This window comes from Acanthochromis polyacanthus, chromosome 1 (genome assembly GCF_021347895.1).
Source record: "Acanthochromis polyacanthus isolate Apoly-LR-REF ecotype Palm Island chromosome 1, KAUST_Apoly_ChrSc, whole genome shotgun sequence".
Lineage (NCBI taxonomy): Eukaryota > Metazoa > Chordata > Actinopteri > Pomacentridae > Acanthochromis > Acanthochromis polyacanthus.
The window spans coordinates 26,236,236-26,263,804 of NC_067113.1; the positions used below are offsets into that span (position 1 = coordinate 26,236,236).

The 27,569-nt window shown below is 41.0% G+C and overlaps 3 protein-coding genes across 7 annotated transcripts in view; 2 read left to right on the forward strand and 1 right to left on the reverse strand.

The window, feature by feature from the left end:
* The window catches only part of slc7a14a (solute carrier family 7 member 14a), a 37,700-nt gene extending 19,387 nt beyond the window's left edge, over positions 1-18,313 (forward strand). For all 5 annotated transcript variants that reach the window (XM_051956719.1, XM_051956708.1, XM_022223245.2 and 2 more), the window contains 9 exons: positions 1,970-2,507; positions 3,404-3,640; positions 6,434-6,651; positions 8,137-8,283; positions 10,390-10,598; positions 10,692-10,839; positions 12,186-12,681; positions 12,762-12,998; positions 13,533-18,313. In XM_051956719.1, the coding sequence (XP_051812679.1) occupies positions 2,201-2,507; positions 3,404-3,640; positions 6,434-6,651; positions 8,137-8,283; positions 10,390-10,598; positions 10,692-10,839; positions 12,186-12,681; positions 12,762-12,998; positions 13,533-13,825 (2,292 nt within the window). In that variant the 5' untranslated portion in view covers positions 1,970-2,200 and the 3' untranslated portion in view covers positions 13,826-18,313. The remainder of the gene's footprint in view (positions 1-1,969; positions 2,508-3,403; positions 3,641-6,433; positions 6,652-8,136; positions 8,284-10,389; positions 10,599-10,691; positions 10,840-12,185; positions 12,682-12,761; positions 12,999-13,532) is intronic.
* Positions 18,314-20,534: 2,221 nt separating this feature from the next.
* On the reverse strand, positions 20,535-25,627 carry cldn11a (claudin 11a). The gene is made up of 3 exons (XM_022223273.2): positions 25,009-25,627; positions 24,588-24,752; positions 20,535-21,937 (listed from the first exon to the last, which is right to left on the reverse strand). Exons 1-3 carry the CDS (start codon positions 25,232-25,234, stop codon positions 21,675-21,677), a joined length of 654 nt encoding a protein of 217 aa, XP_022078965.1. The 5' UTR covers positions 25,235-25,627; the 3' UTR covers positions 20,535-21,674.
* A 1,153-nt stretch (positions 25,628-26,780) lies between these two features.
* Positions 26,781-27,569, forward strand: part of LOC110972904 (glutamate receptor ionotropic, NMDA 3B-like) — a 126,002-nt gene continuing 125,213 nt past the window's right edge. Inside the window, exon 1 of the mRNA XM_051956667.1 lies at positions 26,781-27,059. The gene's annotated coding sequence lies outside the window, so the exon portion shown is untranslated. The remainder of the gene's footprint in view (positions 27,060-27,569) is intronic.

Consider the following 27,569-nt stretch of genomic DNA (forward strand, 5'->3'; position numbering starts at 1 on the left):
AAAGTAAAGTACATGTTAGACAGGATGACATTATTATATCATTAAATGCAAAATTAATATAATTAAGCAAAAAATTGGAAGTACTTCTGAGATCATTTCAATTCTGTCATACACATTGGTTTAGTTTGTATTAAGACTATTTATTTAGTTATTTGTTATTTTGCTTAAATTACCCGCAAAGTACGGAGTTAGTTTATTTACTTTTTTGTTCTTACGTTTTCAAAGAACTTTTTGCTCTTTTCACACTAATTACATCTATGTTTGTTTTAGTTTTAATATCAATTTATGTTTTTGAAAGTGCAATATGCAAGATTTTGAACATAAATACAGCAAACAAACACCGATCTGCTAAAGATAATATGTAGTTCAGTAATGGCGTCCTTAGCAGCCACACTCCCTCTGTGTTTGTTTTGTAATCCAAACCTCTCTGCTCTGTGTTGTGACAGTTGGTCCAACTGTGAATGCATGTTAGTGCACCTTAGTGCATGTGAGTCCCTCCCATTGAAACTGTTGGCCTTCCCCGCACTTATAACCAGACAGAGGGAGACCTCTCACACCAAAATAGAGATGCAAAAGTGCACTCTAGTGTCCATTTGTCGCCCTAACCAATCCAAAGAATTTAAAATAATCTATTTTATTTATGCTGTTTACCTAGTTTATGTGCACCCATTTGTATTTCAGCTCAGAGTAAGTGTCTCTACCGCTGTTTTGAGGTCTCTTCTTTACTGCTCGTTCTCTGCTTACGTCTAAGTTGCTCCAGACTTTGTGTGTCTGTTTCCACATAAGAGCCCCCAGCAGTCCATCCATGAATGGTCCACTGGGCCAGATATGACTCACAGATAAACTGTGAAAACAGACACACATGGAGCAGAACACATAGGAACAGATAAAAGGGGAACCAGGTGAAGTGAAGATAACGTTACCTGAGTTGCCAGCATGTCATTATGGTCTTCAGTATATTTTACAACGCTAGCATTAGGTAATGAATGTGGTTGGGGATTATCTTTTATTGACTGTCATGTACACAACCTTTTGGATTGTAAATGACAATAAAGGGAGGAGGCAGGTGAGGCCGACATGATCATTGTTGTGATCTGAGGCGGTGGTACTCTTACGACATCCACTGGTTCTGAATATTGCATGGGCAACCTTTAATTATCAGCTTTTAAAGGTAATTTGTAAATTTGTTTTCAGTGTGAACAATTTATGTAATTTAATGTATTTATGGCCTTTAATTTACAGAGTTATGAAATATTGTAATCCTGTAACCATAGATGTCAAAAAATACATTCAGGTAAACAGCATAAAATTCCAATATACTCTGCAAGCAATGGAGTAAAGTTATAGATATGTAAATAATGTGCTTAAATACAGCCCCATGGATTCTACACTGCAGGACATGAATTGTTAAAACTAATTATAAAGCTAATAAGGTAGTAGTGTTTTAGATTCATATTAGGCCTGATTTGAATCCATAAATTTTTACAACTTGTGCTAGCATGTGGTGGTTAACAGCCTCAACACAGCTGCTTACAGGTAAATTAATCCTGATTTCAGCAAATGCTAGATGATGAAGTGGCAGCATACACTACGATGAAGTCATCAGCCCGGCCTTTATTTGTTCAAAGAAATGTTATATAAGCAGTTGTGCTGAAGTTTAAAATTATATAAGCTTTCACATAATGCTCTGTCTGCCTCTTACAAACAAAAGAAAGCGATTTTGTATCTATGGTTCTCGCTAATGAGCTTGGCTACCATAGCAACATGGGTACGGAGAGGGGATTACTAATTAGCTGCTTTCTCATTCAGGGACGCTTCATTGGTGGACAAACTTGTAATACATCTGCACCTTAGGGCTCCTATGTCTTGGCATGTGTGCTCAAAAAGTAACCGCTGTGTCAGACGAGTAGTAGAAGGCAATGCGCTGTGAAATGCTGCAAAAATAAATCCTCCCACTTTTGTCTTTCAGGTAACTTTCTGTCTCACCATGTGGGGAAACACTAGCATGGCTTTCCACTGAAGCAGAGAACAAGACAAAATCAGATCTTCTTCCATCATTTGGATAACGAATAAGTCCTCTTCTGCGCTGCTCTACAAAAAGAAACAAAACTGTCACAGAACTTAAGGAAAAACAGCAGAGAGCCTGCGTTTTCCGCTCCTTCTTGTGAATTTTCCTCCCCTTTGACCTTCAGCCCTCAGTATGAGCGGCCTGGTAGGAAAGCTGGACCCTCGCAGGATACAGTGGGGCTCGACATGGAACACCTTCACGTCCCGCGTCCTGAGGACCAAACCTGTGGAGTCCATGCTGGATTCGGCCATGTCGGGCACCAGCTCGCATGGGACCAGGCTGGCCCGGGTGTTGTCCACGGTGGACCTGGTGTCGCTGGGTGTGGGCAGCTGCGTCGGGACGGGGATGTACGTGGTCTCCGGGCTGGTTGCCAAGGAGATGGCCGGCCCTGGGGTCATCGTGTCCTTCATTATCGCCGCTGTGGCCTCCATACTGTCAGGTCAGACTGGAGCTTATGGCACACATGTATGCAGTGACTCTTTTACTGCTACACACACAAACTCGGGTGAATATAGCCGCAGTATAAAGGTTCCTGTCATTATCATCACTATTAAACCAATGTGATTTATGTGAAGAGCCTTTATAGCAACTACTAAACAGATTCCCATGGCCAGTTTGACCTCCAAAAGTCACTGCTGAATGAAGTAAAGTGAACAGAAGTGAACCATAAGCAGTTTCTGCTCATTTTATGCGCATTTTTGCTTTTTTTTTTTTTTTTTTTTTACTGCAGTGTAAAATCCCTCACGTCTATGGAAACAACACAACCAAAGCTAGAGGTAGAGGGAGCAAAAAAATGTCTTTTGTGCAGCATAATCAGTGTTTACGATAAAATGGTGGCTCCACATACTGTAGATATTTTACTAACAGTTTCCGTGCTTGTCTCGTCGCTAGTCTGCAGTTCAGCCGAAAAGTCCCTTCATTTTTACCACATGACTGTTGGTTGAGTCACTAATACCATCCAGTTGCACTAAGAAGTTCAGTATTTATGCTTTTACAGAATTTGGTCAGAGCAAATGGTTCATTTTTGGCGATTGGAAAAAAAAAAAAAAAAAAAGGCCACATACACTGTGGTGAATATAGCCACAGTGTAAAAGTCCCTGTCATTCTTATCAGCATTAAACCAATGTGATTTATATGAAGGGCCTTTTAATAACTGTGCAATTATTACAAGGGCAAAGACATTACACGGGCAAAGCTATAATGTGAGAGGCACTTAAGGGATATCTTAGCGCTACTTTAATTCTCCTATCAATACCTTTAGGTCAGCCTTTCACTTTAGTGATCATACTGTCAAATTACTGATGTGTGTGTGTGTGTATTTGCGTGTGTCTGCAGGAGTGTGCTATGCAGAGTTCGGCGTGCGCGTGCCTAAGACCACAGGTTCGGCCTACACCTACAGCTACGTGACCGTGGGCGAGTGCGTGGCTTTTTTCATTGGCTGGAACTTGATCCTGGAGTATCTGATTGGCACGGCGGCGGGGGCGTCGGCTCTCAGCAGCATGGCGGACTCGCTGGCCAATCACAGTATCAGCAACTTCATGATTTCACACATCGGGACGCTCAACGGTTTGGGTAAGTGGGGCAATGATGTGAGAGCTACAGAAGTTGAAGGTGACAACAATTAAAACTTTTTTTGATTGCCTGTAATTTTTCCAGGATTTGAGAATTTTGATGTTTTAAGTAAGAGAATAGAGCAGGTTTGGTGTGGCTTGACAGCTAGCAAACACCAAAACCGTTCCTGCATTCTAATGTCTTGTTCAATTCTACGTTCAGCACACTTTTGAGTATAGATGGGATATTGATTAAGCAAAATGTTGCAAAAAGCCTTGCAACACATTATAGATACAGTGTTTCCAAATGTATACTTCTATCAAAACATGCAGGCGCTCTAAAAGGATTTGAGGATTTAAGTGGAGTTTCAGATTTTGTTGCATGGTCGGGTTTTACTGATACACTTCCAATGATTTCTTGAACTTAGGTTACACAATAGGAAGTCAGAGGTCAGAGCATTTACTGGAAATATCTGTAGCTAATTCAAAATATTTATTTTTTGCTCCATTTTAGATTTTGTTTACTTGGGAATATTTGTAGTCCACTTTCAGAATCACACAGCTCATCAGCTTTCAGCCGCAGTCATCAGGTCATCTGTCAAGAATGCTTCGCTTTAAAGCTATAAACAGACATTCACCCAAGTGACCTTTGGGACAAATTATTCCTCATTCTGCTCACTCTTCTCAAGAAGGTCAGCTCTGCTCTTGTAGCTGTGGTTGTAGAGGGCAAATGCTTCCTGCTTTCGTGACTTGTATCCACATTCTGCTGGGCTGACTGACAGTTGACCCACTGCACATTTAATAAACTCTATCTTTACTGTTATTCAGTATTTATGTAGTAGTTAGATTGCTTGTACCTTAGAGTCATGAATTAAGGAAGCCCAATGCCATGCTTATCACAGCAAAGATTCTGTGTGGCCTCCTCTATTTGAATCATTGCACATCTTTCAAATAAAAATGCTGACATGAAATGCTAACACCATCTGGGCATCTGTCCAAACCATACTAGAATTTTTTTCTTAAATATTTCCAGGAAGCATCGAAGCAACATTTCGCTGCTTATCTTGGACATCATGTCACTACGGAAAGTTTCAGAGGCTGTAGTGTCTTGAATTTCTAAATGATTAATACAACACAGTTTTCCAGATCGTAATCTGCAACGTGGTGAGGTTTCCTGCTAATCTACTGTAATACTATATACACTGGAGTTTGTGTGTGGCAGCTGTGTGTCTATCTCGGTGACATTGCCTTGTCATTCTCTTCCTGTTGGCCACTGGCAAAGCGGTGGTAGTAGTCACATGATGTGCAGCACGGCCAGCTGTTCCACGTCCTAATGGAAAGTTAATGTTTCCTTTTCCTGCTGGAGAGAAATGATTGCATCTCCACACCCCAGGGAAAGAGTGGAACTCAGCTCAAAATATATCTCATTATTTTCCAAACAGTCAGGGGCTGGGTTCTGGTAAAACATGTACAATCCTAAGTTGGGTTAAAAAGTAATTATTTATTAACTGCTTTGTACTCAAGCAACATGCTGCTGTGGAGTTAGGAATCCAACATAATGCTGCAGTATGAATGACAGCTTTCCTGATTAAAAATAGTTCCGTTGATGTGCAAAATACAATACGTGTTTCCTGCTGTGGTATTACCAGGAAAGTGAGAAAGTCCATTTTTTAAAAGTTTTGCATAAGAAAATAGGCTTCGTTTCAGGGTGGCCTGACCGCTATTGAATATCAAACATTGTTCCTGCATTCCTCATGTCTTGTTCACTCCTGTGTTTGCTGCTAATTCTTCAGCATGCGCTCTGCTGAGAAGGGATGGGACACAAAATTGATTATGCAAAATGTCATATCACTTTGCCTTGTAATACATTATGCAGGTGCCAAATATCAATATTGCTATGAAAACGGGCAGACACAGATTTGTGGTTCTACATACTAGACATTTTACTACCCACAGTTTCCATGCTCTGTGTAAACACTGTCTGCAGTTCAGTCGAAAAGTCCCAGAATTTTTGTCACATGGCTGTGGATTTACAGTTGCATGATGCCTTATCTTCCCTTTTCTCAGCTATTTATATATTTTCTATATGTATATGTTTCACAGATGTTGTGATTAATCATAGATGATTGTCTTGTCTTGTCATTACCAAACATATTGTGATAATATTGTGTCATGAGTCACTCTGACTCTATGATATTGCTTAAAGTAATTTCTTTAATTATTCCACAGCTGTCCTAAAACGAATGTTGAATAACTGATAAACGATCCAACACAAAGTCTGACTGACTTGATGTTTTAATTTCCTGGCCTCATTGCCCAGTTAAACCATTAAAACTAGGGAGTGTTTTACAAAATATCGCAAACAAGTGAGACTGTATTTAGATGAAATTTTGTCAGGTGATCATTTAGCTAACCGACAAAAAGCAGCTTTGACAACATTTTTAAGAATTGATTATTTTACAAAGCACTTATCTAGAGAAGAAAGACCAAATATTTGCTTGTTGCTATTTCTCAGATGTGAGGACTGCTGTTCTTTTCCTTAAATTCTCAGATTTGGACAAAACCCAAAACAAGCAATTTGAAAACATTACCTTGGGTAACCTGGGTAATCATGATTGGTCTTTTCTTTCAATTTGTGACAATTTCCAGATCAATCAATAAATCATCTCAGTGGGATACTAAAAGCTCATTCAATCCTCGCATGATGTAATGAAGTTTGTTTTTTTGCGAGCAGTTTCTTACCTCCTACCACCACAGTCACTGGATAATACTGTATCACGTTATCCATTTCTGTGTGTGAATGTTTTCCTTCTAGGTAAAGGAGAGCAATCGTACCCAGACCTGCTGGCGCTGCTGATAGCGCTGCTGGTGACGGTGATAGTGGCTTTGGGAGTGAAGAACTCTGTGGGCTTCAACAACGTGCTAAACGTCATCAACCTCGTAGTGTGGGTGTTCATGATGATCGCCGGGCTGTTCTTTGTCAACGGAGAGAACTGGGACGAGGGGAGATTCCTGCCCTTTGGCTGGTCAGGGGTATGAATGCACATGCATACACTCTTACAAACACCAATAAAATAAAAAGTATTCATCTCAACTGTTTGGTCAGCTACTTAAAGATAAATAATGCAAAATAAGTACTTGCATAAATGCTTACTCCTTTTAAAGTGACTCATTTATGTCACACAATTAGTTAAATGGAGATCATGAGTGCAGTGAATGTGTCTCAGATGACGTTAGTATAACAGCATCTGGAAGGTCCAGTCACTGCTGCCTATAACTACACCATAAAAACAAAGGAACACTCCAAGCAACTCCATCAAAGGTTATTGAAAAGCGTAACTCAGAGAAATAGGCACAAAAAAACCCAAGTCACTGAATATTCCTCGGATTACAGTTAAATCCATCATGGACATGCGTAAATCTGCCTAGAGCAGGCCATCCTCAGAAACTAAGCAAATGTGCAAGAAAGAGATTGAGGCCACCAAGACACCCATAACTAATCTAGAACAGTTACAAGCTTCAGCGGTTCAGATGGAGAGCATACAGTAACTGTTGCCCAGGGGCATCAACAGTAAAAAATTTATGGCAGACTCGCAAATATTAAATCATATTAAATCTCGACTAGAGGTCACCCGAATACACGAATACAGAGACTCTGAAGTCAACTGGAAGAAGGTTCTTTGGTCTGATGGAGCCAAAAGTAAGCCTTTTGGCAATTGAACTAAATACTATGTTTGGCACAAACTAAACACCGCACATCCTCACAAACACACCATCCCCACTGTGAAGCATGGAGGTGGCAGCATCATGGTATGTGGATGTCTCTTTGCAGCAGGCCCTGCAGTGCTTGTAAAGGTAGAGGGTAAAACCAGTGCATCAAAAACGAGTGAAATCCTTGAGAACAACCTGATGTAGTCTGCAAAAGAACTGCGACTTGGGAGAAGATTTGTTTTCCAGCAAGACGTACAGCCAAAGCTACACAGAAATGCTTTAACAACAAAACAACAAGGTGAAAGCTGTGGAGTGGCTGAGTCAGAGCGCAGACCTCAATACAGTTGAGAATGTGTGACCTGACTTGAAAGGACTGTTCACTCACAGTCCCTGTGAACAGCTTGAGAAATTATGCAAAGAAAAACGAGGTGAAACTGCAGTGTCCAGATGTGCGAGGCCGTTTGAAACCTATCTACACAGGCTCAGAGCTGTGATTGCAGCAAGTGCATCTGCAATACACTGAATTGAAGAGGTTAAATACTTAGGCAATTCCTAATTTTCCTTTTTCTTGTTTTTATTCTTTGACATAACTTTGTGGAAACCTGTTTTTATTTTCACATGAAATGCTTTTTGGATGTTAAAAAGCAATAAAGTGACAAAACATCCAAGGAAGGTGAACACTTTATATAGACAGTATTAGATAACAAGCATGCAAGCTAACACAAGAGGAGGCTCGGCATTATATAACGCGATCTGGTTGCGTTCTTTATGTAAACTGTTGTTTCTCTCGCCTCTTCTCTGTTGCAGGTGATGCAGGGCGCAGCCACCTGCTTCTATGCCTTCATCGGATTTGACATCATCGCCACAACAGGAGAAGAGGCCAAGAGTCCCAACACCTCCATCCCGTATGCCATCACTGCCTCACTCATCACCTGCCTCACTGCCTACGTTTCTGTGAGTTACCTTCCAAACCATGTTATAAACACAAACAGGCATTCCTCATTTATCCCGCTCTACTAGGATCTGAGCGTTGAGGAGTCGTTTGGAGACATTTGAAGAATTAAAAAAATGCTCATTCTCGTTACTCGAAGTATCACTGCAGCCGACAAACACATTTCTCGTAGCTGATTAGAGTTTTTTGGCATGCAACATGCGGCACCGAGGTGAGATAACGGCTTGGCTCATTCATTCCAATGTTAGAAGATTTCATTTCTGCTTCGCAAATAAATAGGAGTTCATTTGTGGGATGATATGCAGGTTATAATCACAATACAGTTTTTTTTTTTCAAACTCCTACATAGTTTTTGAACGTTTTGAAACCCACGACAAAAGTGCTTCTATTTCACCTCTGATATGGAAACAACACTTCATTTTCTGGTTATTTTTGCTTGCTCTGTTCTGTGACATGGTCTTTAATTTCAGCTAAAATGAAAAGCTATATATCCGCTTGATTATTTACTGTCGTCACACCCTCATCTTCTGTGGTTAGGTGTATCGATTGTCTCGTGAACACAGACTGCTACCCCAAATGTTGAGAAGTTTCCAACAAAAAGACGGAACGATCAAAGATGAAGATGCTTCCGGAGTGTTCCGACTGTGTAGGCGTCTATCACCTCTGATCTTCTTGCATGCAGCCTTCCAGATTGCCTGATGTGAGCTGGATGCTTGTTGCTATGGGTCCTGTGGAACAGCAGCCTATCAGAAATGAGGAATTTTTCAGCACTGCCTGGGGCGAAGATTGCATCAACTTCAAAACTCAACTACTTTCCAAAATCCTCCTCTCTCTTTCTCTCTCCCAGTCGAGTCTATTCTTCCACGTCCTCTCTTATGCACCGAAATCTGTTTTCTAAGCCTGTCTTAATCTCCACCTTTCTTTGATCTTGCTTACTCTGTAGGCATCTTGGAACACCTTTTTTCTGCTCCCACAAGGAGCCTCTAGCTGCTGCAGTTCAATCTGTGGAATTACTTTAATCCATTAAACACATAAAATGTCACTTTTTTTTTTCTGGCGACATTGGTTTTACATTATGCAATGCACTTGAATTACTGAGACACACTTCTTCATCCAAGATTGTAAGAGTTCTTCCTTCGGTGTTCCCACTCACTCTGTTTCCATGTACAATTTTCCTTTCATCCTCTTAATTGAGTGTCAGTGCAAATTCATGTAAGAGGGCGGTAAGGGAAAGAGTTACGCTGAACAAATTTTTTGGGAAAGCCTCAGTCGCAGCAGGGAGCCGCGTAAATGTGCAATCTGCAAACTAGTTGACAGTGAGCTAAAGTGGAGTCTGTAGGATGTAGTTTGGGAACAGCTTTGCTCTCTCGAACGCAAATGTTTAACGAGGATTTGTTGCAGGATTCCCGTCTAGATTAGCATATTTGACTGGCTCACACTCGCTGTCTGTACTAGCCTGTTCCTGGATTGGACGAAAGGTGAAAGAGCGCCATGTTGCTAGCATGAAAACTGATCTCTCTAACTTCTTGTCTGTGTGGGGTTAGTCTTTTTTCTTTTCAGTGATCCCTCCCTCACTGTAATCTGTTCGTGCAGATCCGCCTCTTTTGCAGCACAGCACTTGAGACAGATGGCCCCGCTTGATTTCACACGTCAGACACGCACACATACACACAATGACAAAGAAGCATGACTAATATACATTTTGCATGTGATGCGATGTGCAGTATGCTAAACATGCGAGCTGTGAGAAGCTAAGCTGTGAGAATGTATCTCAACACTTACCAGTATTTAAAGGCCTAAATGCTGATGGGATTCTATCGTTTAGTAGCTGTTGTGATGCGTTCAATTACAAGACGTGATTTTTAGCAGCATTTTTTAATGAGGTGTTTTTGTTGTCACTGTTTTCCCAGCAAAGCAGGTGCCACATATTTGTGTCTGATATTTCTCCTCATAATGACTCTAAATAAAGCAACAAAAATGTACGTTTATTTAGCGTATAGTCACACTGGTTGTGTCATTCCCTTCTGTTTTTGCAAATTTTTCAAATGATCAAATTTCTAGTGAACTTCTTAATAATAACCAAAACTATGACTGCGTTTTCCATCCAGGTTTCTGTGATACTGACACTGATGGTGCCGTATAATGAGATCGATGCAGACGCCCCACTGATGGAGATGTTCGCCATGCATGGCTGTATGTTTGCAAAGTATATCGTGGCAGTAGGATCTATAGCCGGACTGACTGTATCTCTCCTGGGGTCCCTGTTCCCGATGCCCAGGGTCATCTACGCCATGGCTGGAGACGGCCTGCTGTTTAAGTGAGTCCACACAGTTATTTACTGTTGTTTATTTTTGAATCTAAATCATGTATGCACCTGAAACTCAGTCTACTAATCGTTGTGTGCGTTTAGGTTCCTGGCCAATGTGTCTTCCTACACAGAGACCCCAGCTGTAGCCTGTGTGGTGTCAGGATTTCTAGCTGCTCTGTTGTCACTCCTGGTCAGCCTTAGAGACCTCATAGAGATGATGTCTATAGGAACCCTGCTGGCCTATACCCTGGTGAGTGCTGGATAATAATGGCGCAAACAAACCTATACATAAACCATAGGCGTGTCTGCTTATGGAAGCTGGATTATTTCTGTGGTGTTACAGAGATTTATTCTCGGCAGTGTATAACCTCAAGAGCGATTGATAGTTGAGCTGTAATTTTTCTTAATGTGAACCAAGTGTGTTTTTCCTGCCCTTCTTGTCTCTTAATGCTACAACACGTACAGTGCAGAAAGGAATGGAGTGTTTTTTTAATTCAGATTAAGTGAAAAAAGCTTCACTCTTTCAAGGACCTCTTAAAGATTGCTCACAGCAGCAGGGATTTTACTGGGGAAACTAATCCCTCCGCAAATGATTTATATAGAATTATGAGATATTGGTAAATGCACGTAAACAGCGAGACCTAGCAGAGTCAGTAATACCAGGGAGCTTTAGCAATTGTTGTTGGCATGTAGAAAGGTTGGCTTAATACTTGTATATCTATGATGCATGGCAGGAGTGAAATTAGTGAACCGTTGGTAGTGCACGACACAATCAGAACTAACAGTTGTCACATCAGACTAAAGTGAAACCATTAAAAATGTAAATAATGTCCACATCAAAAATCTGTGATACTCCAAATAATAATTTGCTCTTTTACAATGTTTGACCATAAAGTCACATCACTTTTACTGTATTAAGTGACCACATGGACACACAAAATGACAAAAAAAGAGACATACAATGATGATGAAGAGACACAAAATGACTACAAAGAGTAATGAAATGACGGCAAAAGACTCAAAATGACCACAGTTAGAATAAATGACAGTAAAGACACACTAAATGATGCCACAAAAACACAAAATGACTTTAGAAAGACACAAAACAACTGCAAATAGACCCAACATTATCGTAAAAAGGCACAAAATGATGACAATAGACAGAATGATGACAAAGAGAAATTAATGATGGCAAAACATACAAAATGGCACGCAATGGCAATAAAGAGACACAAAATGAATGGGAGTGGACACAACCTGAATGGGAGTGGACGCAAAATGAAATTAATTGATGGCAAAAGACAAAAAATAAGTACTAATAGTCAAAAAGTGATGGCAAAGACGCACAAAATGGCTGCAGAGAGAAAAAAATGACCATAAAGAAACAAAAATGATTATAGTGAAACACACAAACGAAGAGACACAAAAGAGAAACCAAACTGAGTGAAGCCTAATTCACATAGAGTGGCTACTCCAGAACAAAAATGTAGAAATGATTCTTGTTATGACACAAGCAAGTTAAAGAGAAACAGATTTTGGTAATAGAGGGTTAGTCTGTTAATTTCTAAATAATGTCCTTCCTGTCCTGCTCTGCAGGTGAGCCTCTGTGTCCTTCTGTTACGTTACCAACCTGAAGGCGACATCCACGGCTTCGTCAACTTCCTGTCTGAGGAGCAGAATAACAAGAGGAAGGAAGGCGTCCTGGCTGAGTGCGAGAAAGACGCCTGCTCGCCAACCAGTGAAGCTGATGAATATGGAGGTCCGCCCACTAACACCTGCGGAGCCAAAAACCTGCCGTCGCTGGGTGACAACGAGATGCTGATCGGCAAACCAGATAAGAACGCGTACACTGCCAGCCACCCCAACTACGGCACGGTGGATATGACCACTGGCATCGAAGCAGAGGAGTCGGAGGGCGGCATGTCCCGGCGGTTGAAGAAACTGATCGGACCACGTTATTATACTCTGAGGATCCGACTCGGTCTCCCTGGAAAGATGGACCGACCGACTGCAGCCACCGGCAAAACGGTCACCGTGTGTGTGCTGCTGCTCTTCATCTTCATCTTCGCTTTCTGCTCCTTTATCATTTTCGGTGAGAAGAAGTTAACAAAGTCACACTCAAGTGCAACAACAGGATGTGAGCGTACATTAAGCCTTTTTATCTTCTTTCAGGAGCGAGCAGTATCGGGGAGGGTCGCTGGTGGGCATTGCTGCTGTTAGTCTTCTTCATTCTCTTCATCGCCCTGCTGATCATCATCATCCTCCAGCAGCCAGAGAACCCTAAGCGGCTGCCCTACATGGCTCCCTGTGTGCCCTTCGTACCTGCTTCAGCCATGCTGGTCAATATCTACCTCATGCTTAAACTGTCTGCCATCACCTGGATTCGATTTTCAATTTGGTGTCTTGTAGGTAAGCGATGGAATTCCTCAGTGACAGTATACTTTGTATTTAATTTCATTTTTCATATTTTCCAGACTGGGTGCCATTTCTACTGACCAATGGAGAAACTAATTTCAATACTATTTAAAATGGCTCAGTTAAACTTGAGTCTCACTTATTTGCTTTGCTTGTTTTGTTTTTGTGTAGCAGAACAGGAAAATCTCATTTTTCTTTAATTTCCATCCTCACTTGTATCTCTGTCCATCTGTATTTGCCTTGACATTAAAATCCCGCTACGTCTTTGTAGTTTCTTTTTATTTTTCTGTAAAAGCAGAATTCATGCTGACTGGTATCTTGCAGAGCTGCTTTTGTTTGTACACAACTCGATTGGACATTTGTGCATTTTTTTTTTAACTTTGCGAGCTGTGCTCTTCTGACTCACTCATAGTAGGAGGGATTGTTTTTAGGTTCATCAAGGGTTTGCTCGTTTTCCGTGATTTAAATTTTCATATTTGCTTATAAAATCGTGCCAGAAAACCTGCATCTGTTTGTGCCTTTCCTCAGGTGTGCTCATCTACTTCGGCTACGGCATGTGGAACAGCACGCTGGAGATCACGGCCAGAGAGAACGAGGTTCACGCCTCCACCTACCAGCGTTACGGCCAAGGCGTGGACGAGGGCTTCTGTGGCTTCGATGACGACTTCTACCCTCCTACAACTGAACCCTGGGGCGCTCCGGAGGGCGGATCGGGGCTGACCCCTCCTGCCGAGGCGAAACCCGAAAGCGACGGGACGCCGTCGAAAGGCCGAACCGTTGCCAATCGTGCCCTCGCCGAGGAGGATCCGATGGATTTCTGAAGGGACTGACTCTGTGTTACCCTGAATGTACTGCCTTTGTCTGCTGCCTGGGGGAAGGGAAGGGGGAAAACAGTATGTGAGCGCATGAATGAGTGTGTGCGTGTGTGCATGCCTGCATGTGAGTGTGTATTTATTTGTGTCAACCCTTGGGCTAGATAGTTTCTTGGCAGTGGAAAAAGCGTTTCTGTTCGCCATACTCTCGGCTCCCACACAAATGTGGACGTCAAGGTCATGAGCTTCGAGCCACATTCGCTTGTTATTCACTTACCGAAGTCAACATCCCACACGCAGAAAGGCTAGATAGAAAAGTGCGGACGTAGCAAGAGATAAAATAGAATTTGGATCACGGCACTGTGAGCCGCAGTGTGTTAAGCAGCTGTTTATGTTTAAGAATTATGTGATATAGGAGGGGAGAAGGTGATGAGATGCGACAGATGAATCAGCACCTCGCTTCCTGACGGGAAAAGTGAGATGACAGCGAATGTCTCCCTGTGGCCTGATTTATCTGCTCAAACATGCTCTATGATAATAAAACACCTGAATAACGCTGCTTTCTGTCTGTCTTTGAAATGTTTCCCCTGACCTCTAACTTCTAGCCCAAGGGAACAAGAAGTGGATTTGGAAAAAAGGGTGTTGATGTTTTCTGTCACAAATAGTACTTGGACTTTGCTTGCAATAGTGCCTTCATCTATACTGTATGTGAGTTTCAGATTCTGTCAGTTTTCTACTTTAATTTTGCCTGTGTATGTGTGAGGGTGCACTGAAACTCCACCTTTACATTGATTCCGTGCGTGTATAAAGTGTGTTTTACTTAGTATGTGTAGGTTTTTGATTTTTTTCTTCTTTTTTTTTCTTTGCTCTTCCCACGTTGCCCCAGCATGAAGCTCAAAATCAATCCACCTGCGCAATTCATGGTGCAACCCTTTGCGCTTCAAAAAAGAGGAGAGAGTAGACTGTCAAAGTAGAAGGAGGTTGAATCCTGACTGACAACCTGAAGGGTTTATTGTGATGAATGTCATATTTTCCTCTTCAGTCTTTTCCGTGATGAGGTTCTTGCTGTTTACCGGGGCTGGAATTAATGGAATTAATTTTCAGTTCATTCAGTTTGGAAAATGAGTTTTCGTCATTGTTTATATCTTCTCTCCACGAGGAGAAAACAAAATTTGGGAAAAATATCATAGGGGTGGTTTGGTTCAGAATAAAGGGGAGGATTGATTTGTTCCTCTTTATGTTGAAACATATTTTCCAGACACCTTTCACGCAGAGAAGGGATGAGTCCCAGTGAGTTTCACTTTCCCTCTGAATGAACTGAAATCTAATCTCTCCTCTTCAATCTCTTTTCTCACCTCTCCTCTACATTTCATATCTACTTCCACTGCTCCTTTCGCTCTTCCAACCCAACTATTCCCTCATGCACTTGCCACTTCACCCTCCTCTTGATATCCATCAGGCCGTGTCATCGGGGGAGTTGCCACTCTAAGTCACAAGTGATGGAGCGGGGATTGGTTTTCAGTCGGGATTTGTAACAGCAATCTGTTCGCGGCCTGTCGATCCATTAGCTCCTGTTTCACCAAAACGGGTGTCTGCTATCGCTCTTCTGATTTGTCACTGGAGCATTTACTCCCCTCCCTGTGGTTCTGCTCCGACCCAGTTAATCTCACATTTTCCCCTTTCCTCTTCAGTTGTAGCTAGTGCTGCAGTCCCACTCTTTACATAGCGCTTACATTGATGCTACACCCTTGAAGATGTTGCGTTCAAATCTAATCACGAGCCTGTTTGGCTCAATTTCTAGGGCAAGTAAGCTGAAGCTGCCATGGCTAGGGGTTTGATTCCATATGAAGGATGGAGGAAAGTTTATTCGTACAGCACTTTTCTACAACGATAAGGCGTAAAAGCTATCGTGCAATGCATCCGCTGGATTTTGACACACACCAAATGGCATGCTGTTGTGTTATTATGTTGAGGGTGGGGGTGCTTCTACAGTAGCTGCTGCCGTCTGCCCTGATTGTCCTCCTTGCACCCTTTTCCTCGTGCCCCCTGTTGCTGCATCTGTCCCTTCCGGGGAAGCCTTATTTGTCTAATGCACTAAATCTAAGGATGCCACGCTAAACCCCCACCCTACCTCTACTCCTACTCACAATCCACGATCTGCACTCAAATAGGAATAGGCCCTTCGGTGTCGACAAAGTGAAATCCTAAAAACAGCTCAGTATCACAAGGATTTGCACTCGTATTGGATAATTCTGCAGCTTGCAAACGCAGGGTGGAGCGTACATATATTTGCAATGTAGTGACTCGTAGGGGTGTTGGGATTTGGGTGGTGGTTGGGATTGAAAAGCACTTATCAAAGGTCAGCAAGGGCCAAAATGAGATGAAAGGCACCAAGGTCACATCGGTTGTGTGTTATAGTGACCCGGAGAGAGTTTACATTTAACCACAGGATGCATATTTTACGTGCCAGGTGGACTTTACCGACAGTGCAACCAGCCACATCGCATGTGGGATGTTAAACGCTAATATCAGCACAGACTGGAGTGCTTCGAGTAGACATGACCAAAACATGATATGAATTACATTGTTGATGCTGAACGGAATCTGAGGTTTTTGCAGAGCTCTCCAATATCAACATTTTGTCAAGCTGGGAAAAAACACAGAGCACATCGTAAAAAAAAAAAAGATTTGCACATTATATCACACACGTCCAAACACAAGCTCCATTTTTTACTAGTCAGCCAAAATACCACCTGGATCACCTCGTAGCTCAGCCAAAAAGAATCCGACTGCTTTCTTTTTTTCTTTCTTTTTGCATTCATAGCTCAGCCAAAACAAGAAAAGGCGAATTCAGGCGGTGCCATGCCTCTGACACTGGACTGTACAGTCAACTTATTATCTTATCTGCTCTGTGTGTGTGCATTAAGACCGTGTGAATGCAAGTGCAGTATGTTTGTGTGCGAGTGTGTGGTGTGTGTGCGCTTCCACGCCTGCGCCTCAATGTGACCGTCCGGTGAATGTGTAGCATGCTTTCATGCACGAGGCCCAGACTTTAAGTGTCGTACTTGCATGTGGTGACTGATCGCAACGAGACATAATAGAACACTAAACCCAAGCAAATGCAGGCTCCGTTCTTATACCTGGGAACCTTTGTGCTCTGACAGGATTTAGCAGATGTTGTACAACCGAATAAGCTTCAAAAACACCATTATGCAGGATTCTTCCTGGTTGTCGTTTTAGTCAGATCTTTGTCACACTTTCTGAGCTCCTTATTATGTTGATTGGGATGAATTCTACACACTGAATGAACATTATTCATTTGCCAGGTTCAACTTAAGTCACATACCTCCTCACCCAGGTACAAGAGCTATGGCTCCATTTGTAAAGGAACTAGAACATGTAGCAAAACTCACTGATCTGTGGGATGACTCCTCTCACATCCTCCCTCGACAATATGCCTACTTCTTGTATGTCCATCTTCTCGACCACAACCTCTGCAAGCCAAAGTCCACAACGTTTGTTTACTTTTCACGTACAGAAGACTGTAGTTTCTTCAAAGTGAACACCTAAGATACAACAGAGCTAACGACGTTTCTTGGGGAGGGTCTGCTAATAAGCTACTTTATCACAGGAAGACTGATTTTCTTTTATTCCTCACGGTCAACAGTGCAATGATCATTTTTTAAAAATAATCCTAGTTGTTAGTACTTCATGAATAATTAAAAAAGTATTAGTCTAGACTCCAATGACTATATTTGTGCGGTGAAAAGTACAACACTGAAGGAGGAGTGAACTTAAAGAAAAAAGAATTAAAAAAAAGTATTTTTCTACAGCTGTTTCCCATCCACAGGCCCTCCTCGGTTAGGTGTGCACAGCAGAGCCGGGTGGAGTTATCGGCCTTCACTTTCTGTGTTTTTGTTTAATCACAAGGGGGCCTGGGAGAAACTGCTAAAAATATATTTTTACCAACCGTAGTCTCTCTAGAATGATAAAGCTCATTTATAAACCTTAATCCTTTCCTTTGAAGGATTTCGAAATGGTTGCTCTCGACGTCAATAGGACTGTAGAATGTGTAGGAGTTCGGAGTACTACAGAAAAAACATGCAGAAACTATTTTAGTACAATTCTATGAAAAATGGTTGAATCAAATCTTGCCACTATTGCTTTTAAAGTCAGCTACTATTTGTTTATTTTGTCTCGGAGAGGGCGTGCCATGTTCTTCCTGTGCTCTGTGTTCGCTGTGGCCAAGTGTCCAGTCAGTGTGTGTCGACTTGTTGAAATTGGCTTCTCTCGCAACAACTAGATATTGTTTTCTTTTTTCTCTTCTGTATATTTTGGCACAAAAGCTGTATAACGTAGTTGTTTTTTATGTTGATTTTTTTTAAAAGGTTTTCTTCCATATGTGTGGTTCTTTTTGCTCCTGGGTGCACTGTTTTTTGCTGAGTTGTTGATATTGCTTCCATGCAACAATGAAAGTTATTTATTGCAAATACCGAACAGAGGCTCGCTCATTTATTGACCCATGAGATGCACGTGCATACACATACAGTTACACAACGGGCTGATGCATGGTTGTCATGGTGATGACATCTGGTTGTAAACAAGACTCGGATGTTTTTTCATGTTTTACCAGATATGGTGAATATGGCAAAAAAAGAAAAGCTTTTAGGTCAATTTTGGCCTAATGGCCGAAAATGCTATCCAGAAATCCCTCCCTAGACTCTTAAGCAACCAAGCTGCTGGAATAGTTGAACGTTTTGAGAAATAAGTTAGTTTGCAGAGAGTGAGATTCAAGGATATCATTGTTGGATTTTATATTTTTACTGTATTAAAGCCAATCTAGGGAGATATCTTGTGGTGGCATGTAGCACTGTCCCTTTGAAAACATAACAAAATACATTAAGCAACGCTATTGTCTTGTGTGTGCAATAATTATGTGGCTAAAAATGTGTTATTGTACATGGCAATGAGCCAGGCGGACTGTGTGAGCTTGGTGCTAAGCTAAGCTAACCTTTTCTGGGCTCTTGCTACATTTCACAGACATAAAAGTGGTATTGATTCTCTCACCTCTCACACGGCAAGAAAGTGGATAAATGTGCTTTTCAAAGTGTCAAACTGCCGTTTTATCAGGTGGACATACTGTCATCTCCCTGAGACGTCACAGAGTTGCACAACTACAAGGGCAGAAGTCCGAAATGATAAACATATCAATTATAAAATATAATTATGATATGGAATTAAAAATCTGCAAATTGTTATTTGTAAACTTAGCGTCTTTAGAATCAAAGAACAGGAACATGTTTATGTGCAACGAAGCTTGGCCCTGATGGGAAACCAGACAGACACCATACCACACAAGGCTGATGAGAAAGCATTGTTATAGGTGTTAAATTGGGATTAGAACACAGAGCTGTTGATTATAATAAACACATATGAGCTGTATTGAATAAACAGTGTTGAATGGGAAATTACATTATAAAGTCAGGGATGCAAAATGGTGCAAGTTAAAGCAAACTCTACTCATATGCAACTTGTATTGCCAGATGCATACTCAAATTCACCAAGGGTCCTAAATATTCATTATTTGCTATATTTAGTGGCTCTTGCATTCACCACCGGTGTAGCTTCAATACAGTGGAACACAACTGTGTTTTGAAAGGAGGATTTCCTCTTCACTCCCTTTTTCACAGGAAAAAAATCTACGTAACGCTAGAACATTATTACTATTTTTGTTTAGTTTTTTTCCACCACAGACAGGAAAAAGTTCATGGATGTTCATGGGAAAAGTGATTAGTATTCTGTGTAGAAAATATAAATAGACAAGCCAGGTTGATAGTAGTGGTTACATGAGAGTAGAAAATTAAATGCATAGTCAGAAAATAATTGCAGAAGAAGATTGAATATCACAGAGTAATGAAGCCGGTGTATGAGAATATGCAAGAGGAGACGTTCAAACATCCTTAGTTAGCTTTGTTGTTGATAGGCAGCAACTTTAGATGTTAAAGTGTTGCATATCATAACACTACAAGCCTCTTTCAGCAATACAGGACAGCTTGTTTGCCCACTAGACTCCCACTGGCCTCCTGTGGACTCGATGGCTCTACGCCTGGAACAGCATCACATTTCAGGGAATAGACACACACACTGACGTGATCACACACCTGCAAACACAAGCATGCCAGAAAATTCCCATGCAAATGGCATGCAGAAATACAGTAACTGGGTGGAGCAGAGTGCGCAGACTATCTGAGAAATGATTGTGTGTTCGAAGACAAACCAAGGACACTGAGATAGTACATATTGTTTCCAAAGAGTCATGCAATATCTGAGTCAGTGACCTTGTTATGGACACACACCGGACACAATTATCTTTCTCAGTTGCTTGCTATGTGTGCGGTTGACAGGGGAGGCTGTGTGGCTTTAAGACTCCTCTGTGCTGATCTAACTCAAGGTCACAGAGTCAAAATGCTTCATGTTTTCTCATTTTCTTCAGCTCAGTTCCACACAAACATCCCTCTAAGCCATGAAGCTGCAACAAAAATCCTGACACACAGCTTGTTCCAGCGCAGTGATTACCAGATATCTCACATATATGTCACTTACAACATCCACTTGCTATCTGCACTGTGGTTGTACCATAAATCATTAAAATGACGCATGAGATGAACATATCTTATCTCTGAGTAATAGTGACAAGTTGCACTAAAGACAAAGCAGATTCGGTTGTTTTTGTCTTTATTGTTGACATTCACACAAACAGTAAATCGGTGAAACAATAAATAGCCGTCGCTAACACTGCTTCTGTACAGAAATATCAGGTTCCTTCAGCTCGGCAATATCACATTCCACATATTCCTTCAACAGAAACAGGTTTCTCTCCTGCACACTAATGAAATATATTTGAAGCTAGACGTTTTTAAGATGTTAAATGAAAATGTACAAGGCCACATGCTGCTTTTTTTGTGACATAGTTATTATTCAAACCTAATACAAGAGCAAGTTAGTCAAATGAAAACGTGTAACAGAACTTTAGTCTCTGAAATTGAATGACAGAGCTGAATGTTGTGCTCTCCAGGAAATGATTTCAGTGCAAATACTGAGACTCTAATACAGACTGTAATACTGCTGGCTAAAGCGCTCCAGTGAAATTTATGTTCCCGTCATGCCACCATCATTCTGTGGGGCTTGGGAAAAGCACAGTACTATGTTATTTTAATTAAGTCTATCACTCAGGAAGCAAATGTGCGGAAAAGTTGTACGATACTGTCAAAGAAAGATGAATGAACGCAAACAATGTTAATGAAGACATTTTCAATTCCAAGTATAATACTGCCTTACCCTGCTTTAATAAAAACAATAGATCATGATATTATTTGGCTTTTAAAAAAAAAACATTTATCAACAAAGGCACTTGTAAGATTTCATTTTGTGGTACGTAATATAAAAATAGAAGTAATATTGAATATAATATCTCAGTACACAAGGCTGCTGAGTGGGCTGTTACTCAGGATGGTTGTACAGTTATACAAGAGTGAGGAGAGTCCACACCACACCCAATATGAGGAGGCTGGAAGACACAAAAACAATCCACTGGTGGAAAAAAAAAGAAAAGAAAGGCAAAACAGTCTTTTACATGTGGAGTTGGATGAATGTTTGTGTGCTCACTCAACGATTATTTTCCTTCACATAAAGTAACATGAATGAGTGTGCGAATGTGTCTCTTCCTCTGCCAGTATAAGTCTGAATGTAAATGTTATTGTACTGATTGGGAATACATGTGTTTGTTTGCTCTTGTGCACTTGTCTCTATATACAAACCGCAGTCCCCTACGCATCCACGTGGGATTTATTGAAAAATCTCACACGTGGGCGCTTTTGGCATGATTGGTGGAAGAGGCGGCTGGCAGGTTGCCGCCTCCCTGTTTGGAGTAGTAAAAGTGATTGTTTTCCTGGTAGGAGCGAGAGGAGGAGGAATCTGACGAGCAGGTGGCGATGGACCCACCCAGCACGGAAAAAATAGTGCCCACCCATCCAGTGTAGAGGGAGAAGCCGAACGACATGAGGCCACCCTCTTGATGGGCCCCGATGGGAAACCAGACGGTGGACACCATCCCACAGATTGCTGAGGAGAAAGAGGACGTATTAAATTGGGAATAAAAATGGTCCTGCTGATTATAACAAATGCACACGAACATCTTGTGCTGGCCACACGTTACTGAATGTCAAATCACATGATGAAAGTGGGGATGCAAAATGGTGCAAGTTCAAGCAAATTCTGCAGCAGCTTGTATTAAAACAGGCAAAGTAAATTAAACTGGGAATGCTAAAAGGTGCGCAAAATTCAGCAAAATACACACAAACATTATGGATGATTACAAATTGCTATCTCTGAGTACAAATAATGAAACTGGGACTACAAAATGTAGAAACATGAGCGACCTATGCACAAATTAAAGCTATATTAAAGATTCACAGGTCAAAACTTTAAGTAACCATAATAGATTTGGGGATGCAAAATGGCATTACTGAATATTAAACACACATTTAAAAACACCACACAGTGCTGTCTTTTAATATTTTTAAGGGATGCAAAATGGTGCACATGAATTCTGTCCATACACATTTATAAATATATTAACTCTTTAAGCTTCAGTCAATTCCAGTCGTTTTCAGTACAAAAAATCGCTAATATTCTATTTTTAAATAAAAAAATTACGAAAAATACAGGGAATATTGGACGCACATCGCGAGGTGCATTTCCTTGAAAACGACCGATTCGTGGATTTTATACCGACTTCAGGACATGTTTTGGACAAAATAGTTTACTGGCTTGTGTTGTCTGGATGTAAAAGGTTGGATTATGGCCGTTTTTTGAGGAATCTTTTTTTCTGTGTGTAATAATGAACCCGGAAATGTGAGTCGCGCTGTCTGCGTTGAAGCCGTGTATAGAGAACGGATGGATGAATATTTGTTTTTGTCGGACAAATGTGTTTTTCTCACCCGCTGTGGTAATCACATCTGAAAGTGGTTTATACCGGCGGATTCATGAGAATCTAAGCTTTCCATCGGCGTATAGTGTTTGTATAATCGGGTTTGCAGGCGTCGGACATTCTTGAAATTCCTATGCAAATTAGTAGGTGTACCACCGGCGGTACACCTACGACGCACTGAAGCATAAAGGGTTAATAAATCTATGTTAACATTATGCTCAAAGAATATAGAAAAAAAACAATAAAATGTAACTAAACTAGGGATGCAAAATGGTGCAGCATGCAAGAATAAACTAAGCACAACCAAGGCTACATTCTGGAGTACAGATGTAAACAAACGTAAAATCTGAATTATGGATCCACATTCCAACTCGACTTGTAACAGATACTATGGAAACCACCACACATTTTCAAGCAATGAGTATCCCTATTAGATTTTTTACTAGACCTTTAATGTTAAATGCATTATTAGTTGTATGCTTATGTGCATTGTTTTACTGCTTAGATATACCATCCAATGAACATCTGCAGATTTCACAGACAGACTCGCTGTTGAATACACATCCCGTAGTTGCACAGACCCACAAAAGGTGTGACAGATAATGCAGATTAATGCATGAAAAAGATTGACCATCCTCTATGATACATTTTTCCAATGTTTGTGCTGTTTGGCAATTTCTGTAAAAGTAGAAAAGTGGAAGAAAATTTTCAAAATACAGCCATTACAATTGTCTTATCTTTTGTATTCCGAGTACAGAATACAAGAGAATGACAGATTAGGAAAAAAAAAAAGATGAACAGAATAATATTGGCTTTATATAAGCTTTGGCTTGAACTACAGAAGAAGAGTTTATTGTTGCTATTGCTAGATCTGTATAAATATTGAACTCCCTTTATGGCTGACAGGGACATATTTAGTATAAGTTGGGCTCCTGCCAGTAAATGCACAGAACAGAAATAGTGATACCACACTGCACTGCAACAGGCAAAAACAAAATCCCAAATAATGAGTGGACTTAACTGATACTTCAAGGAAACAGTAAACAAATATAATTAAATTTGGGCTTAAGCTAATTATTGCTGGGAGCTTTTTTTGGTGCTATATAGAGGAAGCGATAGGCAACACAACAAGTAAACTTTTAATCTGCCATGCAACTCAGCTCAAACAAAATCCGCCTTGATGTAAAAATATTCTCCTTTAACCAAATCCTTTCAGCTATATCTTATAAGCTTTTAAGTAAAAGCATCAGCTATTTTGTCATGACTGTGTTGGTAATTTGGGGATCTGTTTTGTTCTGGGGGGAAACAAAGAGCACTGAAAAAGTCAAATAATAGGGACGCAGGTGTCGAACTTTCATTTTAGGGACATGGGCAGTGGAAAAAGCTACAGCATCAGTGAAATATTTATAAGGAGAGTAAACTGGGCAATTGTGGGAGGGAGTTCCCATGTGGTTCAGGACAAAAGCAGGGTGTGGATGAGAGTAGGTGGAGGAGAGGAATGTGGTGAGGTCTGGGGGGAAGGGTTCAATGGAACAGGAACATATAAGTGCGTCTGTATGAACGCCTGCATATGTGTCCCCCCATGGGAGGAAAACAATCATATCCAACATCCTCTGCTCTCAACAGCTTGTAAGCATTTGAGGGGAGGTTAAAAGAGGTCACAATCAGGAAGGCCAGAAGAAATACGTAGATGTGAGCGTCACACAATGTGTCCAGCTCTGTTTAATGATTTGCCTTTCGTTGGTATCCACTAAAATGCAGAAATAAAGTTGCGTCCCTTACCCACTATGAGTATAAGCACTCCTCCCAGAATGGTGCGTTTGTTCTTGGAGCTCTGAGGTTCATTGCCAAGACTGATGCAGGGCATGGACATGAGGAGTATTCCCACCGCTGGGAGACCTAGGATTGAACCTGTGATCATCAGGGCACGAGTCGTCTGGATGTAAGCTGTAGAAATAACACGGGAAAAGTAAAATTTCCATCAAAAACTCAAAGACAAAGAGAATTAATGTTGACAAGTCTTTGGATGGATCAGGAATGGAAATTTAAGACTCAATGTTTAATCCTGAACATAACAGATAATTTGATTAGAAGAAAGAAGAAGGGATGATTATATGACATGTTAAATGAAAGAAATAACTTCATAAAGTATGCATCTACATTTCTGAAAAGACTAAACATATGTGCACAGAACAGTGTCTACCTGGCAGGTCTAGGATCTGCGTAAGGGAGACGCAGTGGTAGAGTCCTGTGGAGATGACACATTCCGCCCAGGGTCCCTTTTCCCCCAGCTCATCCATCTTCTTGCAGGTGTTCAAACCGTATTTACACATAGTCACCCAGTCATTGGTAGCTGTCGCAATCACAATGCCCAGCCATCCGAGGCAGCTGAGGAGCAAGCCGCTCAGTTGGAGACAGGAGTTCGCCATGGTGCGCGCTGTGCGTAAAGACCACTTGTCCCGAGTTCGAAACCGTTAAAAAGTCTTAAATTAGCAAAGCTGAGTAGAGTTTTTTCTTTAGAAAATGATAAAATTGTAAATCATACAGCGTTATTTAAAATCTTAAAGTTGATATTCCACCATACAAGTTAGTCCAGGGTTACTTTTCTCCTTCCAATTTAGTAATTCCATCAACTGAGCTCTGTTACGCACTCCAAAAGAATGAAGCTTTCGCATCATCATACAGTATGTTTTATAGGGGGAAGTTCAGCAAAGGGGGGAAAAACTATCCTAAAACTTTCAGCCAATCAGGTACTTAGCTTACTCAGAGGAAAATAAAAAAGAGCACTTTCATTGTCTCCAAAAAACTGGAAGCGCACTGCCCCTTTCTTGCAGCCACTGATTCAGCCTGTTGACTGGACAGAAGTGGCTGAATTGGGAGCAGAGGAGAGTTATCAAGAAAACTGCTGCCATCTACTGGTCGCTTTGCATTTGTTTGGTTCTAGTGTCATAAATGCATTCTCCAACAAAGTAACTTTACTGTGCCTGAACTGGAATTGCAAAGCCTTCTGGATGCATAAGTCCAACGTTAGCTTGATTAAATAACAAAAGTAAATGCAGTTGTTGTACAAAATGCCACATTCCTGAGAGTCTGAATATAATTTAGACACAATGCTATTTATTTACTATTATTTATGTAATGATCTTAACATTTTTTTTTCTATTTATATACACTAAATACTCTTCTGGTGAAGTATAAAGTACATTCTTTTGCACTGACATGTAGTGGAATAAGAAACAATACAAACTGGGAAATGAGAAACTGCATTAAGTGACTCTCCTCCATTATATAAAATCATCTTAGAAAATGTAAACTAATGTTTGTAAGCCAGTAGAGGAAAAATGCACTGCAATAAACATCCCTCATATAGTAAGTACATGCACCAGCATCCAACCCAGCCAGCCTCCATCCATTATTTTGCCTCTTTATTGTCCTCATGCTCTTTTATGATTGCTCATATATGCCCACACACACATATGTAGATGCCCATATTTTGCACATGTACTGTCCAATCAATCATCAAACCACGCTGCACTTTACATGGCAACCATAAATCTCTGTGTATATAAAGGTATGTATACCATTACCCTGGATTCAGTGTTTATGGCACTAATTAAATGGTTCGATCCATTTACGCTGGAACCAGTGGTAGACCTGGATGAAGACCACCCACTTGGAGCTGAGGATCAACCAATCACAAGGCTACAAAGGCACAGCTTCAGATCTAAATGAATGGAAAATTCAATCAATCACAACTTTAGCATGCTCTGTAAAGTATGTGACAACTACAAATAAAGTTTTAATGCACCACTTAATAATAATAATAATTCTGTTTTCTAGTGTCAGCAGCATTTTTGACTCTGTCCATCATCTTCCTCTGTGCCTTTTCTTGAATGTGATGTTTGTAGTTTATGTTTTAAATATACAAAAAAAAATGGAGTTGTCACGTGACAGTGCCACCAGGAAGTTCATTGTCACCGTATGGATGGTCAAAGCTGGGCCCTGAGTGGAGTTTCTTTCCTCGTCAGGCCAGACATTGACGCAAATTCACTGCAGACCACGTTGCCAGCTGTTGCTTTTCTACTTGATGCCGCCTGTGGACATTATGAGAAGCAACACAGACACATTTTGGGGGATTAATGATATAATTCAGGCTCTGAACGCCCCATATAAGCAAGAGCACAGTCTTCTCAGCGGTGGAACACACTGTCCACGGTGGTCTAAAGTAAAATAACACCGCTGGAGTCATCTCAGGTAAGACGTTTACAGTCCTTTCTCGTCTGCGGTGTTTTGGTTTGCTGTGCACATTTTACTCAGCTGTTTCTACGAGCCAGCAGGAGTGGATGAGTTTCTGCAGATATGTGCACCAGGCTTTTAGACTGCTGTCTTCTGATGGCTCATTGATTTGTGTGTGTGTTTTCCCCCTACTGCTGCTCCGTTGTGCTTTTTATCCGTGCGTGTGGTTTAACTTTGTCCCACCTGCGTGTGGTGGCGCACCTGTGCGTTACCTTCGCGGATAAGAGCGCACAGGTGCCAGGCTAGTTGTTCACCGGGGCCTAGTTGTTCTGAAGCAATCTAACCGAAAGTTGGCGAATGTTGATTGAATCAACCATTGAAAATAGGTTGTTCAAAAGGAGAACAAAAAAGTTTTTGAAATTCTTATTTATAGTCTGGATCAAACCTTTGTGTATGTGCTGTCCAAATCTTTTAGTAGGATTTCTGTGATTCAGAAAATCAGGATTGTCCAGCAGAAAGGTGCAATGT

Excerpts from the sequence above, each read along its gene's own strand:
- cldn11a (XM_022223273.2), bottom strand. The coding sequence starts at position 25,234 with ATGGCGAACTCCTGTCTCCAACTGAGCGGCTTGCTCCTCAGCTGCCTC. Across the intron at positions 24,753-25,008 it reads GCAGATCCTAGACCTGCCAG|CTTACATCCAGACGACTCGT; the intron begins GTAGACACTGTT and ends TTATTTCTACAG. Across the intron at positions 21,938-24,587 it reads AGTGCTTATACTCATAGTGG|CAATCTGTGGGATGGTGTCC; the intron begins GTAAGGGACGCA and ends CTTTCTCCTCAG.